The following is a 17,762-nucleotide window of genomic DNA, read 5'->3' as shown; positions in this document are numbered from 1 at the left end:
TATTATTTCTAGGAGCTTTGCTGTGACTCTTAAGAGAAAATCAACAGGTTGTAGAAAGATAAATGGGTAAAATTCCAGGTTTAGGGAAGTGATTTTGTTTCTGTTTAAAAAATATGCTTCTAAATATAAATAATAAACCAGGAAAAACATCTTAGACTGTTTTTCTATTTTTAGATGGCACTACTAAAGATATTACAGCTCAAGAGCTGATTATGCATTAAAAAGCTTTTTAGCTAGACTGCTTTACGCAATACAGTGATATGTGACAGTGGGACACAATTTACAGGACATGCATTTGAGCAGAATACAGTGAAGCTTAAATTTAGATATGTTGTTGGACTACTAAAAATACAAGAAGAAAAAGTGCAATTTTTTTTTATCTACTTGTTTTTTGTACACTATCTGATTTCTAGTTTTCAACAATAGTTGATTGTGTCCTCATCATTCCTAATTTATTGGGTGCAGAGTATGTACAAAAGCCTAGTGAACTCTTTGAGTGAACTCTCCTAGTTAGAATTAAAGTGACCATCATTTAACATAGCCTATTTCACTTCCAAAGTGAGTTAGGCTAAATTGAATTAAGGTCATTTTTAATGCTGAAGAAAAATACATACTGAGGCATTTAATATAGCTTAGTCTACTTTAAATTAACAGCTGTAATTACCTTGGAGATCTCTGTAGAAAAGACCTAAAAAGAGAAATTAAAAAACACCACTATTTTTGATTTTAATCTTTAGTCTTTAAAAGGTTAAGTGATTCAGAGTCTCAATATAAAGTAAGAACAAACAAACATCAGTATAATATTGATCACCTCTCAATTATGGTAAGCATGCAGATAATGAAGTCACCTACTCTGAAAGTGCTTTACTATATAGTTTTTTAAACAGCTATGCATTTGAATAACTTTGACTACACAAATAGTATTTCTATTCAAATCTGTGAGTAGACTAGAATCTAACGTCAGACAACTATACCATCAATTTTGATATGTTTCATTCCTTCTATAGTTCATGTGCAGCAATCCAAATATGTTGTTGAACTACTAAAAATGCAAGAAAAAAGTGCATTTTTTTTTGGTTTTTTTTCTCTACTCAATTTTTTTACACAACTATTCAGAAGTGCAGCAAATCAACATAATATAAAATATCTTGCTTTCCTTAGGCTGAGCAAGCTATCATGGATTCAAAAAATTTGGAACACCTATGTAGAAATGCAAAGGAATTCTCTTGATGTGGATAAGGAAACTATTAAAATTAGCCTGACGGTAGCCAGATACCCACAAAAGGATCACAAAGTCCATTACAGAGGCAGGTCAGTAAGAATTTTCCTTAACAGTAATTAGCAATTTCTTCTGAATCACAAATTTGCAGGCAGTATCTTCTACAAATATGCAATAATCTGCAGAACAATTACAAGCAACTGAAAAAAGTGCTGCTTGGCTGATAGCAAGAGACTACACCCCCTCTCCCAAACGATCATAGGAGATAAAGGCCAAGAACTGAGCATCTGGACTTGGCCATTAAGGAAGTCTGTAGTTTATCTCTGCAAAAAAACATGTCTGCTGAGCAGGACATTGATCATAAGACATACCTGCCACCTCCTATGAATGAATATATATAGCCACTATCCACAGAAAATTTGACAAACGCTATCTTGCCAAGGGGCAGCACTGACAGCAAAAGCATATCCCAAATGTACTTGTTTCTTTAAATTATGTTTAAAACATCAGAAAAAAAAACGCCTTGCAACTTTATGGCTCTTGAGACGTTTGTGGTGAAATAAGCGTAGTTAAAAATCAATAAGGGAATACATAGACCCTCTGGTTCTATGTTTACATGGGGTTTTTTGGCCAGTGGCTATCTTGGGAAATATCTAATGCCAAGAAGGGAATGGTGACAGTGGTGAAGTGTTGGCTGTTTCCTTTGGAGCTTCTTGCTTTAAGTGTACTTAGTCACACTGAAGGAAGCCCAAGTTACCCTTAATTAAGAATCCCTCCTTTGAACCAAAATGTCGCCCAAAATTGTTGTAACAGTTGCAGTGTGCAGAACACTTTACTGAGGCTCCAGATTCCTTCTGGATTCACAGTTGGAGGACATCAAAGAACATTTTTCAGGAGATCTGGCAGAGCAAATTGTTGGCCAAGTTGCTCCAGTTTCATTGTGGATTCAGGGGCTGGCAATCTCAGTTATTGTGGAAACATGATGTAAGACCTTTCACTCCTCTCGGTGAGGATGAGTCCTCAACAGGAATGAACTGGGCATCAGTGGATTTAGTCTTACCTGCACCAGGATGTACTTCATCGCTCTCTGTATAGCTAGTGCAGGGAGCAGGGGGAATTGCTGTACTCCAGCTTTCATCCTTTCCCTTAGCACAGCCACATGACATAACTGGTATATTCTTGGCAGGTCTGAAATTATGCTGCAGTGATGAATATTCCTGTTTCTGGGTCAGAAGCTGTAAAATTTGGAAAATAACTTCCATATTCACCAAGAGATACATATGCTTCTTGGCACATTAGCAACCTGCTAGAAAAACATCCCACGCTGGCAGAGAAGGGGTTAGCTGCGAGCAGGAAATGTGCCAGTAGTCTCGAACAACCTGAAAGGAAAACAAAGAGTTAAATGCCAAATATATCAGTCTGTTTAGGAGTAGAGAAGGAGGCTGACAGGGGTATTCAGATATGCAGAAATGTGGGATTTGGGGAACAGCAGTCAAATCTGGTATTCAAACCCTGCAATTGACAGGCTCTGCTGCAACAGTAAGGCAGGCTGGCCATATAAAGAGAATTACAACTAAGGCAGGTACATATTCATAACCTGAGCAGAGCCTACGTCCTCAGGGTGAGAATTATCAATATGGATGGGCAAAACCATCCATCTGTATCTGCCAATCCCTTGCCATGCAGGCACACCTTAAATGCAAGGGAAGAAAATTAAGATGCCTAATGATTTAAATTTAGTGACTTGTTTCAGATGTGTATTGAAAACAACTGCTGTAGTTGCTACAGAAATGACGCTATCTCATCTAGAAATTGGAGTGATTATGGAGTGAAATGATATGTGGCTCCAGAAGTAATTACCGTATAAAAAATGATTTCCATTAAAAGCACGTGAGAGCCTTCGATCTAACAGAAATTTATCTTTTCTGTCCTGAAATGACCTTCACATTTTTAGTTCTGACTCTATGTAGAGTGGAATGTGCAAGTTTCATCAGGGAACTACACATCTGCTACAAGCCTTAGGCTTTATGAGAGAAAAAGATTGGTCTTGCTAGGATATTCCTAATCGATACTTCCCAACAAATATGTAGAAAAATGGAGTAAAACCCACTGTGAGTCACTGAAACTACATCATTAAACATGTATAGTTCTAAAACTGCTGAGCTGACTTTCTTAGAGTATAGCTATTTTTTAAATCTTGTACAGATCACAAAACAAATGAAATTTGAATTTTTTAGATTGCACCATTACTGAAATATTCTAACATATCCAAACAGAACAATTTTCATATTTCCATGATTTGATTTTTTAACCAATTGTGTTGAAAGAAAGAGACAAACTACTTTTGTATGAGCAGTGATACCAAGCATTTCAGCACCAAAGGATTTTATATAAGAAAGATAAGGCAGGCTGAGGACAGGGCTAGAATAAGAGTTGATGCACTGTATGCTGAATAAATATATATACATAGCATATATAATCTATATTACATTGGTATGTTCTGCAATTGATTAATGAATATTAACTTGTTAATATAGCATAACTTGTGTAAGTGGTGTGAATGAGAATGCAAGTGTCCAGCCCTAAGTCCTCGTTTCTGTTATCTTCAGTTAGACATGTAATACTAGGACCATGGAAATGGTTCATTTAATGTTTCACAGCACTGTTGACTTATATTTGTTGTTTTTGATTGTAAGAGTGTATAAGCATTTATGGAAATGCATCAGTGCTGCATGTGTATTCAGAGCATGTGCTTATTTGAGAAGTAGTGTCATGCGTTGCTGCACATGTATACGCAGTGCTCTGCATGTATATATAGGATTTTGCTGGAATACATGCAACGACCAGTCAATCCTTGTCCAGCAAATCCCAAAGGGCAGTAACGGCTATTGGACCTTGGTGGATCCTCACATATGGAGCTTATGCAGCATAATTTGCTAGTGAAGGGATGAGCTGTAATGCCAAAAATGTGCTATAAGATGCTGCAGCGTATCACATTTGTTAGTGCTGCTGCCTTCTCAAGGATATCAAAATGACTGTCAGCACCTGGCTGAAAACCAGCTGACTCAGATTCAATCTGGCCAAAATGAAAATGATGATAGTTGGAGCGGGGAAAATGTTTAAAACTGGGGTAACATCTTTACCTATCTGTGACCATATCGTCAGACATTTATTTAAATACTACAGTGCCTCAGGTTTCTATTTTTTGTCATTGTCTGAAAGATCAAGATGGTCGATGGCAAAAGAACCCTTTTCTCTTCCTAAGCTTAACTTCTCCTCCTGGTGCAGATCTGGCCATTGCAATCTACACGCCCTTCCCTGGCAGAGTGAATTACCGGTAACTCGCTGAACCGCTAGGTAAGTGCATAAAGAAGGCAGAGACTCCAGCTTTGGCAAAATGAGACAGCTCTCTTCAATAGTAGCAGCTTCACCACCCCCAATGGTTTGCAGGTTATTTCCTCACTATGTTTAAGGCTTGTTTCTGATCTTCAAAGCAATAAAGACCTGGCTTCCCCAGAGACTGCTTCTTTAATCGTAAAAACACAGGTACTCCTCCAAAGCAAGCAGTATCACACAGATCAGGATAATGCCAGTGAAAAGGTAAAAATTAAGAGAAAGTCCCTTAACTGAAGTGTTCATTGATAGAACTTCAACCTACAAAACATCAAGATAATTCAGGTAAGTGTTCCCAAAATTTTGCAACTGGACAATCCAGGCAGCTTGTTACCACTGTCATGGTAGAGCCTCACGCTGGCTAGGTCTGCCCAGTGTGCACGTGCAATGTACTCCACAGTCTCAGGAGACTGGAGATTTCCCAGAGGTATCTGCTTTAGTGCACATTAGTGGATGCGTATAAAATCCTGTCTTACAGAGAGTAAGGTAATTCAGTATGAGGCCATGACAGCATGCGCTGCACCAGCAGGCAGCCCAGGGTGTCAGGAGAGGATTTTGATAGCCCCTGTGAAAGATGGTAGCCGGGACGGCTGCCGCCAGAACAGTTCATGCAGCCTGCAGCCTTGGGGAAAGAATGCTGCCAGAAGAGACTGGGTATCACATAAATTGTGCTGGCACAATATATACGGTTTGTGATACGTAAGATTAGCACTTCTGCTCTCCACTCTCCCCACTTTAACGCACATAAAATAGAGCCTTCCTTTTGATAAGCATTTCCTTCCACAGCTAAAACACTTCACAATGTAAATATATATATTTAAAGAGAGCTATCATCAACTTGAAAGTCACGATACCGTTTGAAAACGCGTAGCTGTAGCTATTTATGACATGAGTGGCAGCAAAGGGGGGAGGAAAAAAAAATCCTTCCTGGCAGCTCACTTACTTTCTATATTTTTTCTATAGTCTGCTGAGCCATGTAAATACAGTTTGCGAACAGGCGGCAAGCGCGAGTTTCCTCGTGTACGCTGCCGGGGTGCAGGCCCGGGCGGTACGGCCCGGACAGCGGCCACGGGCCCCGCGGTGGCGGCTCCGCGGGGTGCGTGTCCCGGGCCGGCAGGGATGCGCCGGAGGAGGTGGCCGAGCCCCCGGCGCCGGGAGGGCGCAGCCGCAGGGCCGCGGCGCGCTCGGCCTCCCGGGGTCACCTTGGGCAGGGCGCGCCGAGCCCCCGCCTCAGCGTCCGTGCTCCGCGGGTGGGCCGGCCTCCCGGACAGCGGGCACGGGAGCGGGGGCGCTCCCACGCCGCCGCCCTGTCAGGCCGGGCGCTGAGCGGGGATACGCGGAGGCGGCCGCGCCCCGTCCACAGCGGCAGGCGCGGAGGCCGAGGGCAGCCCGCCCCTGCCCTCTGTGAGCCGCTGTCGGTAAGGCCGGGCGCCGCCCCGGGCTCCCGCAGCCCCCTCCCTCAGGCCGGGCGGCCGGGGCGGCGCCCCCCGCCTCCGGCGGCAGCGGCCGGGGCCGTGGACGGCAGCGTCCCGCGCCCCACGCGCCCCCGGCGGGCGGTGTAGCGGGGAGGAGGCACCGCCCCGGCCGTCATTTCCGCCGTGTGTCGAGGTGGGGGAGGGGGCAGAGCGCTCGCCTCCTCCTCCGCGGCGGCCGGAGACACAGAGACCTAGCGCGGGGCGAGGGGAGCCAACCGCCGCCCCCGGGCCGCGCCGCCCCGCCAGCCCAGCCCAGCCCTGCCCCCGCCCGCCGCAGCCGCCCGGCATCCTTCCCGGCCCGGCCATGGGGAACGCAGCCACCGCCAAGAAGGGCAACGAGATCGAGAGCGGTGAGTGAGTGGGGGATCCGCCGCCTCCGCCCGGCGCCTGGCTCCGCTCCCTGAGGAGGGGCCGGCGGGCCGGGCCCGGCGCGCCCGCCCGGCGCCGCCGCCGCAGGCCCCGCGGCCTAGCGGCTGAGGCGCCGAGCCCCCCGCCCCGCGCAGGCCCGGCCGCCCGCGCCCGCCGGCCCCCGGCTTGGCGCGGCCTGCTCGTCGCCGCGGGGAGCCCGCCCCGGCCCCCAGCCCACCGCCGAGCCGCCCTCCCGCCCGCCTCGGGGTTTAGCGTCTCAGGAAATAAGCGGGATAAATCCGCCTGCGGCCGCCGGGCCGAGGCCGCCGCCGGGCCGCGCGTCCGGCTGTCCCGCAGCAGGTGTCCGTCCCCGGCGCAGGAGGAGCTGCTGGCGGGGCCGGGGTGGCGGCGGGCAGGTGTCAGCGCCTCCGCCAGCCTCCATCCTCACCCCGGCCAGCTCGCTTTCCCCACCCCTGAACACACCCTTGCCGGCGGGGAAGGCTGCCCGCCGCGCCGCGCTCCGTCTGCGGCGGGAGGGTTTTCATCCCGCTGCGGCGAATGTAGGTCAGAACCTCGTAAGCCTGCCCGGATCGTGCGGCCCCGGTGACCCCGCCGGTCCTGCCCGCTCCCCGCGGCACAGCCCCAGCCCCGCGGCGTGTTTACATCGTTCGGGAGCGCGCGGGGCGAGTGCTCGGCGCAAACGCTGCTCTCCTGGGCCCCGGGTAAAATGGAAGACAAAAGCATTGATCTGAGCTTGCCATCGCAGGGTGCTTTTTGCTGGTGGGTTTTTTTTTTTTTTCCTAAGTATTTTAGCATAATCGTTAAATAATATAAAGCCGATTCAATTGTTGGGGAAAAAGTCTCGGACTATTTTTAGTCAGTTAACTTCCTTACTTTGCTTCTAGTGGAAAACTTTGGATATGTTTGTGATGGGTAAGAGAAAAGCCAAGATGCAGAGAGCAGCCAGTTGTGGAAGCTCAGCGTGGCTACCACAATACGCTTTGTTACTGGAAATTGCATGGGCGTTATTAAAATGGAAAAAAGTTTAAACGTCGAAGTCACTCTTTTTTTTTCCAGTTTGTTTACTTTTTGTGTGTTTACTACTGAGGTCTGGGGTAGAATCGGGTCACCGTGTTTGCATAGGCCGGTGCCTGCCCACACAGCATTCCTCTGGCTTCCCAGGGATCTGCATGGGTTGTCTCCAGCTGTGGGACTGGGGGCTTTGCTTGACCTACCTGGTTCTGCTGTGTGGTTTTGCCTTTCAGTTCTTGTGTCTTATCTTGTTATTGTTACAGATTTCACAATCCAAATGTTTTATGAGTATTTGACCGGTATTGTTTAGTGGTTTTATTTATTATTTATTTAGCTGAGTGCATTAATTTTTGATAGGCAGCATTTTAGCCTGCCTATAAAGATGTGTGAAGAGAGAGAGAGGGTAGATTGTTTCAAGTCCCTCAGGTGACAAAACACTGCATTTTGTACTTCACAGTAATTGTATTGCTATTAGTCTGTGCAGTTAAATAACACTACACCACACAGTGTTTACTTCCATTTTAATTAATTCTTTTCTCATATTACACAATACAGTGATTTTTAAGTTGCAGAAGGAGTTTGCTTCAGAACTCTCTCTCTCCCTTTGTTAGAGTTTAAAAATGAAACGCTGCTACAGACATCAAGCTCAGATGTTCAGTTACTCAGTATATTTAACAGCAAAAAGCTCTGTAATGATACAACTTCTGTAACTAGGAGAAGAAATTGATCATCATTGACATACTGCTGGGAAAGACCAGGATTCACTTACTATGGAGGATCAACAGTATATGAATATTATACACATAATAAATTATTAGAAGTAATATTTGGTCTACAGGCAGTGAAAGTTGGTGTGTAATCTATTCATACGATACACAGCAACTAAAAACTAAAGAAAAATAAAATGCGGTGGAGCTTTAATATTTCTGATACATATTTGCATTTTTGAGCCAGTTTTCCTGTTTTGTGTGTTATGTGTCCTTAGTAGGACACATTCCAAACTTCAGGATACTGAAAATGAGGTTGTTGGAAGAGGTAACAGAAAAATACCCATGTTTGACTCATAAAGGTGATGTTATGCCCTTGATCCACGCATGGAGCATATGGTATTCTGTGGATCAAGGACACGCGAAGGTCCCTAAAAGAACAATGAAGGGTAACGCAGCTTCCACTGATAACTGTACTTACTAGTTCATGACGTGTAATTTGAGACCTCTTTCACTGTCTGTGGTCAGCACAGTAAATGCTGTTCACCTAACCGTGGCCCTTATATTCTTCTTGTTTATTTTAGCTTTCCATCTATATTGAAATATCTTCAGTACTTGTTACTTCACTCAGGCTATGAAGAGGGATAAAACCAGTTGTATGAACACCAGTAGTAGAATGGAGCAAATGTTTCAGAGTATTTCTAGCCAGAAGTTGCAAGTGATTGAAATCTGGTTAAGTTTCCTAAGCTTAGGCACCAAAAAAGTGAATTGGGCTTGCATAGCAGGGAGGGCAAGATACATGTGTGTATATACAGAAGATGAAAAGCTTCAGTGTAGTCTGTTAGGGTTTTCTTTCTATGCGCTTCTCTTCCAGGTTCTCCTAATATGCAGTGGGTTTTGATTTGGAGGACGAAGATTAAAAGTGATTCTTTACTAAAGAGAAGCTTAAGTGTTCTGTACCCATTTTAAATTCCGAACATGTTTTAAATGGGTTCATGGTTTTCCACAGGACACAGCACCCTACAAATTCTGAGGGTCTTTTAGGAGAATAAGTATTTTTCATTTGAAGTCTAAAGAGACACAATTGTCAGTTGTCTTAAAAGTTTCTCTAAGTTTGATCCCTCATCCTAATATTCATTTAATTATTCACTTCATTGTCTAGGGTTTTTTTTCAGCTGCTCAATTTACAGTAGTTGAGAAGACTGCTTTTCCAACCTGTGAGTTAAAAATGTCAACATGTGGTAAATTACATTTAAAAAAAAAAAAAAGGCCACAGGGAGTCTAGCTTAACTTGTTGCAATTAATGTAGGAAAATGTTAGCTTTAATATTCATTATCTTGGAATCATTTGTTAAAGTAGCGCACAACATAAAAGAAACATAACTACAACACACCTCTGAGTTTAAAAAAGGTCGCATACTATTTTTTCAATCCAGTAAGCGAATCTGTTACTTTCAGGTTCATCATTGACTTTATATGAAGTAGGAATGTTTTAACTTTACTAGAACTATTTTCTAAACTGGGATGAATGTCAGCCCTGCAAATTGTAAAGTTAGTAGAAAGTTTTGGGTTATTTTTTTTTCTTCAGATAACTCAATAATACAGATTTTTGAAGTAATCACTATGTATGGCTCTGAATTATTTGCACATTTAGATATGCAAGGTAATGTCCTACATGACAGCAAGCAGTTTGGTTAGAAATTAATAGTAATCTCACCTGGTGTTAGTTTGGTTTTTTTTCCCTAGATTCAAGAATACTTAGCTGTAGTATTTTCTGTTTCTTTCTTTTTGTCACCAAACTGGATTAGAGACCAGGTGATGAGAATACACTCTTTGGTGACTGGAAGATTGTATACTTTCTCTGCTTCCGATAGATATTGAAACCACACAGTCTTGGCTTCCAAGTTGTGTTAGCCAGGATTTAAGTGGTCCTTGCTTCTTTTTCTGTGGCAATATGTGGTAGTAAATTGCTTTTAAAATGTATGCTTAAAATTAAACTATACATTATTTTCAAAATGTAATTCTGTACACTTATCTTCTTACCTGGTAGCCAGATCTCCAGCTTCTGGTGCATGAAGAATTAATTAGTCTAACATGACTTTACTAACTTCGACTTCTGTGGGCTTTAAATAGCCAAGTACGGTGTGTGTGATGCATATTCTGCATGTGAGTTTTATGTTCATTCACTCATCCTCCTCAAAGTGTTCCCACTACAGTATCTTCAGTATGACAGAGTTCCTATTATAGTAATTTCTTCCCTTTTTAACTCTTGTTATTATTCTGTAAGTAGTACTCCTTTGAAATGTGCTCGACAGGAAGATGCAGCCTTCTTCATTTGCCTTTGCCAGTAGATTTTAACCTCATCAGGGGACGTTTCTTAGAACTGAAATTTTTTTTTTCTTATTTTTCATGCGCGTTCAGTGCTGGGTCATTCTGTTGTATTTACTCATTGAGGACCAAAAGAGACCACAAGTTTGTTTCTTGGAAAGACTGGATGAAGCAAAGCTTTGCCACTGCTGACCTTGATTAGATTAAAATTGGTGAAGTAGAGGTGAAAAGCTCCATGTCCATTACTATTACAAGCTTGCTGATTCCCTGTCACTTTTCCAGAGACCCTTGTTTCGGTGTTTTTGATCTGAGTGTAGTTTTGTTCAACAGCTGTTGTCTTTTTTCTTTTGCTTATTGTGTTTATGCCTCTGATTTTGAAATGGATCACTTTTGGAGCCTTGCTTACACATTTTAGAACACCAGCTATTGTATGTGTTGTATAAAGAGTAATTAACAATATATTTTCCAGTGATGCTGGAATGGACTGTGTGGATAATATCTCTAAACAATGTATTTCAAGCATCTTTCCTTATGCTTTTGGGCTTGTGTTGTGTCACTACTGATCAATTAGGTTTCAGCAATAAGGAACTCCACCATCTGAAAATCAGAAGTAGTTATAATTACTTGCTGAAGAAATATCTAAAAATTCCTTTGCTCTAGTAACTAATGTAAGACTACCAATATGCACCATCTGAAAAGATACACCATCTGAAAACTCTGCTTTAATTAAAAACAAAATGCTTATTCACAGCTTGGGCTAGCGGAGAGAGAGGCTATCACTCAGTAAATGATAGTCACATGGTAGCATAACAAAAGGTCAGAAGGACCTCCAAGTGATAAATTAGTTTGTGTATTTAGCTGTTGTAGTTAGGCCTTTATTACAGGCTCAGATTGCTTTAAAGACAGAATATTTTAAATTACTTGACCTTCCCTTGTTGCTGGGTTTCTTTAGTGTTATTCATTTACCCTTATATACACATTCGTGGAAATGACACAATCAAAAGTAGTGTCTTGAAAAATACTCAGATTTGTCATATTTTTGGCAACAGTCACATTGTTCCTTAGTGTAATTAAAGCTATGTCTGTGCTGCAAAAATTAACCGTCTCATTGGTACAGGGAGCAGAATGGGGACAGAGGAGTAAGTGGAAAAACTGTAAGGCCTCAACGCTGCAAGTTACGGTGTCAGGGCTGCCCTGCCCGAGCGGAGCGCTGTGCTCCATGCTGCGTGTCAGGCTGTCAGGGAGTCTTCTCCAGTTAGTTAAGTTCTTCCGTAACTGACACATCTCTCCTTTGGACAGAGCTGTGGAAAGGCTTTTGGATGACTGTCAGATTTTGTGTGTTTTACCTGCATCCTTACTATAGACATCATGAAGGGCTTGTTTGCCCAAAAGCTTTTTTTGTTAAAACTACAGCAGTTAGTCTAATAAAGGATATTGTCTCTGCTACATAGCAGGTGGGTTCCAGGTCAGATTGAAGTAGAGTGTATTTTTTTAATCACTGCTTCTGGTCATTTAAGCTTGCAGAGTTTTCAGTGTTAGGAACCTTGAGTTGGTGGGGATTTTTCGTATAAACTTGTGAAACTTGGGGCTAGAACTTGGCAAAGAGTCTGCCCTGCAGTGCTGCTCTCAAGCTTTGTCTTTGTTACAGGTGTAAGGTGTTATTTCATAAGCATTTCTTTCAGGTGTTGTTCTGCTTTACTGTCCTCTGCCACTTTTTTCCTGCCTCTGTGCGCTCAAGTGTGCTGGAGCAACTATTTATGAGACAACAAGGTGGACTGAATTTGAGATTGATCTAGGTTAAAAATAACCCTGCAGAAAAGGGAAAGCAGAAGGGACTTTAGTTAACCTGTATCGGCTTCCTGATCCAGTTCACTGCAGCTACACGAACTGTTGTACCAGTGCAGGTGGGATATGGCCCAGAGGTGGGGCTGGATAGCAGGCACAAAATAGGGGCTGCCTGACCTACTGCTGTTGCCAAAAGCAGAGCAGTGGTGCTGTGGTTTCAGGCTGTACTGCAAGTCTTTTCCTACCATACACAGTTTCTACACTGTGAGGTAGAAATGCTTCCTGGGGAATGGGAGAGAGGACAAAGTAGCAGTGGAGCTATGAGGAGGTAAGTGAAGTGAGAAATGTGTTGTCTTAGGAGTTACAAATCTAAAAGTTAAAATCACCTTCCTTTCTTTCCTCCCTGCCCTCCCTCCCCCCCCCCGCCCCATCCTCAGCATGGTTGGGAAAGGATTACACACATTCCTCTGTGTCATTTTATTTATTTGTGTTATCTTAGTGTTCAGGAGGGCTAGTCATGAATCAGGACCCCATTTTGTTTGTGCAAACACAAGAGAGACAATTTATTCTCTGAAATCCACATATTCTGTTTTGGGTAATAAGGTGAATACAGATAGATGAGAAATACAAGATGAAAGTGAGACTGTTAGTCTGTGTAGCAGAAGAATCAGGATAAAGCAATTGAGGATATGTTTGTAGACGTTGCTACGCAGGGAGCTAAAAGGAAGATACTGGGGTAGCCCTGCCTGTGGTGTTCGGGATCAGCACCAGTAAATGAGAGTCTCTTCAGTGCTTGGTTGAGCCTGTCTCTTTGGCATCCTGCGTGCTGTTTCTTCAGTGTCACAGCACAGTAACATCCACTAAGAGTAAGGTTTCACAAAACAGCTGAGCACATCTGTTGGCTTGTACTGTTTCAAAATCAGTTTTTATTCCGAGACCCTTCATGGGTCACAGTTCTGGTGTTTTTCTGATCCATTGATAATCTGTTTTACATAGGTAGAAAACTATGTGGTTTTTATCTCTTTGGGTTATCTATAATTATTTTGCGTGCCAGATCAATTCACTGAGGTGTCAGATGGCAAGAGACAGATTAAAAGGAAGCGCTGAAAGCACTGTTGGCAATGAAATGGTGAGGTGGCAAGAAAGCGGAGTCTCGTCTCTTAGCATTGGGCTCGTAGATTAACTCAACAGTTTCCTAAGACCTCACCCTGCTAACTTCTTGGAAAAATGAGTACTCAGAACTAACCCTTTCCCATCTGCCTTTGTTCATCTAATGAATTACTTCAAGGCTTGAAGTTTTCAGTGAGAGATGTTAGCACCTAGCAGTTGGACTTTAATTTTTCAAGCTTTTAGACTCATATGAAGATAGAGAAAAATATAGCAAAACATTGCTTCTTTCCATCTCTGCACTTATAATATGGATCTTTTAAGACAATAATATTTTAGAAGAGTTTTTAGTTTAATTTTTTCATTTATTTAGTTTCAGTTCTCTTTTTGCCCATTTGATATTGAAACTAAGAAATGTAACAAAGTTTTAGTTTCGTTGTTCATTTTCTCATTCATTAAACTATTTTCTGCTTTTCCCTGCCCAGAGGGGTTCATCTATAATCATAGAGGGCTTGCTAGCTTGTGATACAATGAGTTCTGGTATATATTCCTAGATATACATGTAGTAAGGGTTGGGCTGTGTGGATTGCTTAACATTTTACTCTGTAGTAAAGGTGTGGAAACACCTTTTTGTTTTGGTGGTTTTTTTGTTTGTTTGTTTTGGTTTTGGTGGTTGTTGTTGTTGTTTTTTGTTTTGTTTTTTAAGAAAGCTGTGATTTTTATGACTTAAGACTAAACAACCGGTTTGGTTTTGGTGTTTCTTTACATTGGGGTATGATCTATCTGTAGTTTTGAGCCATAGTTTTGAGGAGTTTAGAAAATCTTTCAGAAAATCAGAGAGGTATATAAATACACTCTGCATGTTAGAGATAAATGGGCCTCCAGACTCTGAGAAAGCAAAAATCTTTCCATGACATAGGTGTTTTCTACCAGAGAAAGCCTGATGAGCATTTTGAGCCAAGTTCTCTCCTTAGGAAGGTGTCTTTGTTTAGCCTGCACCCGGGGCTAAACAATAACAGTTGCTCTCTCACCCAGTGTCCCTTCCCCGACTGAGGAAGGGAATTGGGAAAAGGAGGGAGACTCGTGGGTTAAAGTTAAACAGATTTAGTAAATTAAGGAAACCAATATCAATGATAATACAAAACACACAAAATTATACTTAGCTACAGAGTGCTGGCAAGTTGGTCCACAAATAGCAATCATCAAGAATGCCAAAGATGGAGGGGAGAAGAGACGGGAGCAAAAAGAACCCCCCAGCAAGCCTTCCCTTTTATAGTGAACTTGATGTTAATGATATAGAATACACCTTTGGGCCAGCCTGGGTCAGTTGCCCTGGATTTAACTGCTGGTTGGCCACAAACTGAAACAAAATCTAACAGAAACTTGATTCTATAAATTTTATCCCCAGGAAAAAAGGACAGAAGGGCATAGAATTACTCTTCTACTTTGCACTGACTGTTTCTTCTGAGAGATGTGGTATCTGTGTCATAGACTAACACTGAAATAGTATGATATCTTACCTGTGATGTTAAAACGAGACATAGAAAACCCTTCTTCAACACATTGTTAGATGAATGAATATCTAATCTGCTGAGTGATTTGTAAAGGTAAGCATTAGTTTTGTTATCCCTCTGCCTCTCTTATCCTTTTGTTAAAATACTGTAATGTTTAAACAGAGAACATCAGGAACTCTTTATTTTATTTCATTCAAGTTAAGCTGCTTCCAGCAAGTATGTACTTGTTAACCTACTGCACTTGCTGTTAGCACTCATCTGTAAACCCACAGACTTCCACAGCTGCAGTGTGGTTCAAGAAATTAAAACAAAGGAAACTGCATTTCTGGCACGAAGATGGAAACTTTAAAGATAGAAAAGATTGTTATTTTGCCTGTGCCCCGAATCCATTTGCTCTTCCCTTGCATGACATGACATAATTAAGGGTGTATGTACTCAGATACATCAGCAGGTGTATTGTAATAATAATTAAGGTTAGTTTTGATTACTGTGATATTAGGCAGTTTGAAATTCTTTGTCTTGTAGCACGTAACAGTAATAGGTTTATTGTATATTTAAATTCTAATTGTTAAGCATATGATAATCTAGCCTTACTTTGCACAGGGGGAAAATGTGACTTAACTGCACCAAAGTCTATCATTAAGATGAAGTTTTTAATGCAAATTACCTGTATTCAAGCATTTTATTAAATGATCCGTAGATTAATGTGGAGCCTGGAGGTTTTAATCAGGGTTTCTCATTGAAAAATAGGGTAGGTGGTGAGAGAGACAGAGGGAAAAAAAAAAAAGCATTACGTAGCTAAAATCATGCCTAACCAATTTGAAAGATCATGATGTTTTCTTTTAACAGGTGTCATTATGATGAAAGGAGATACATTTTCATTGACTTGTTGAGGACTATTTTATGTCAGGCAGTTTTTAAAAATTCAGTGCTTCAGTCATATATTTGGTCCTTGTGAGAACTTGTGCAATGAAGGGGAGGGGTCTCATTGAAATCCAGGACTGTGCATGCACTGCAGATCCCAGCAGTACGGGAATTATGCGTTAAACATCCTGAAGTAGTTGACTACAACAGTGCATCCCATGGTCAAGCTGGTTTCTCTCCTTTGGCTTAAAAATCAACATTTTAGGGGTACTTGTTTATGTGAGCTGAACTTCAGAGAGAAATAAGGAGGTAGATCATTTTGCTTAATTTAATGGCCTATATGAATATCAAATAGCAAAACAAATAAGTTTTTGCAATTAGTTTAAGTTTACAGCAGCTTCAGGGGATGTGGAATCGCCTGGGGGGGTTCAGGGTGTGTAGTGCTTTGTAACGGTTCTTATGGTGTCTGCTGGTTCTTTGGCAAATTAGCAGATTTTTTTTTTTCCTCTTTGAATATCTCAGGGACTAATGATCAGATACAAAACTGACATGAAAACAGATCGCTCTAACACCTAAGAACAGTTCAATTTCTATCTAAAGTTTGTCTGTTGTTATGACATGCTTTCTGCCAAAAGATTGCTCTTTCAATTCTACCTACATCATTATCCAACTGTTCATTTAGTATTCAAATGCAGAATTTATTTCATTTTCATGTTAACTTAGTTTTTTCATGTTTAACTCCAAGGTAGAACATTCTTGAACTTTAAATGAATGGTTTCACTGGTTTTTTTTTTCCTTACTTATGTTTTCATTGCTGAGTAACATTTGTTACCATTTGTAACAAACGTAACAAACCTGTTGCATCTAAGGTGAACACTCAGGAAAAGTTTGATAAGGATGGCAAAAGGTACAGAATGATTTCCATATGAAGAATTACTATGTGACATCTCTTCTATCTAGAATAGGTACAGGATATGGTCTGTAAAATTGTATGTGGCATGGGAAGTGACAAGTGTCCTATGCTTGCCCCATTCTTGCTTTTGTTAAGCAGCCACTTCGAGTCACTGTTTCTATTGGCTTTTTCTTTAAGGACAGATATGGATTTATTCCTAATAAAACATTAGAGCCCTCCTTGAGAATGAGGAACTGTAGAAAAAGAGAATGGAGAGAAACCAGGCAACAGTTGGTAAAAGAGGGAGGGGTGTGGGTCAAGAAATGTAAAAATAGGGAGCACTAAAGCAGAGTATGGTCTGGGTCTTGTCCACATTCTGTCCTGGAAGAGAGAGCTGATGAACGCTGGCCAGAGATACTCTGCCTGAGGAGGTGGAAGTAAATGCCAGGGGTGTCAGAATCATCCTGTGAAGCTTCTTCCTCCTGGTTGCAGCTTGGTCAGAGCCAGCGGAGTTGATGAAGAGATCCTGCATCATGTAGTCTTAGAGGGGAAGTGTATAAAGCTGAGCGAAGAACATCTTAGTAAGAGGTTTTGTAGAAGCTGGAGGAGGGCTTGCCGCTTGTCCCACTCAGGCCATGGCATGTGTGTGTGTGTTCCACTTTATCCCAGTGGGAGCTAAACTCTCAGGACCCCATGGCCAGCAGTATGGATGTGCCCATCTCTTTAAGATATTCTTCCTAGCTGAGCTCCGGATTTAGCCCAGAGTACAAGCTGGTCCACCTGGCATCTTGCCTCTTCTGATGGTAGGAGATCCTGTCTCCTGCTGTCTGGGCAGGCAAAAGGTGAGAGTGAAGTACGAGGGCATAGTGGAATTTTCCAAGACAAGGTGTGAAGATGAACTGGATGTCGTGAAGCCTACTGAAATACTGAGTGACGAAGCATGTGTATATCACACGGGGGACAATCTTCTGCTGGTGTTACAGTTCCCTCAGTCTTGTAGCCAGGAGTTACACTGTTGCTGTAGAGGTGGCATTGCAGGTCAGGGCACCGGTGACTAGCTTCATGCCAGATATCAAAAGCCACATTCTGTATTTTGGTT

The 17,762-nt window shown here is 42.2% G+C and overlaps 1 protein-coding gene and 1 long non-coding RNA gene across 2 annotated transcripts in view; one reads left to right on the top strand and one right to left on the bottom strand.

Moving 5' to 3' along the window:
* Window positions 1-717: 717 nt before the first annotated feature.
* On the bottom strand, window positions 718-5,741 carry LOC137666469 (uncharacterized). Its single transcript, XR_011048653.1, has 2 exons — window positions 5,556-5,741; window positions 718-2,598 (listed from the first exon to the last, which is right to left on the bottom strand). It is a non-coding gene; the product is annotated as an uncharacterized lncRNA (long non-coding RNA).
* A 371-nt stretch (window positions 5,742-6,112) lies between these two features.
* PRKACB (protein kinase cAMP-activated catalytic subunit beta) overlaps window positions 6,113-17,762 on the top strand; it is a 74,327-nt gene continuing 62,677 nt past the window's right edge. The window contains exon 1 of the mRNA XM_068406005.1: window positions 6,113-6,437. Coding sequence (XP_068262106.1) covers window positions 6,392-6,437 — 46 coding nt within the window. The 5' untranslated portion in view covers window positions 6,113-6,391. The remainder of the gene's footprint in view (window positions 6,438-17,762) is intronic.

The sequence above is a fragment of the Nyctibius grandis genome, chromosome 8 (assembly GCF_013368605.1).
Source record: "Nyctibius grandis isolate bNycGra1 chromosome 8, bNycGra1.pri, whole genome shotgun sequence".
Classification (NCBI taxonomy): domain Eukaryota; kingdom Metazoa; phylum Chordata; class Aves; order Nyctibiiformes; family Nyctibiidae; genus Nyctibius; species Nyctibius grandis.
Note: the sequence above shows the minus strand (reverse complement) of the source record. Positions and strands in the feature narration are given on the sequence as shown.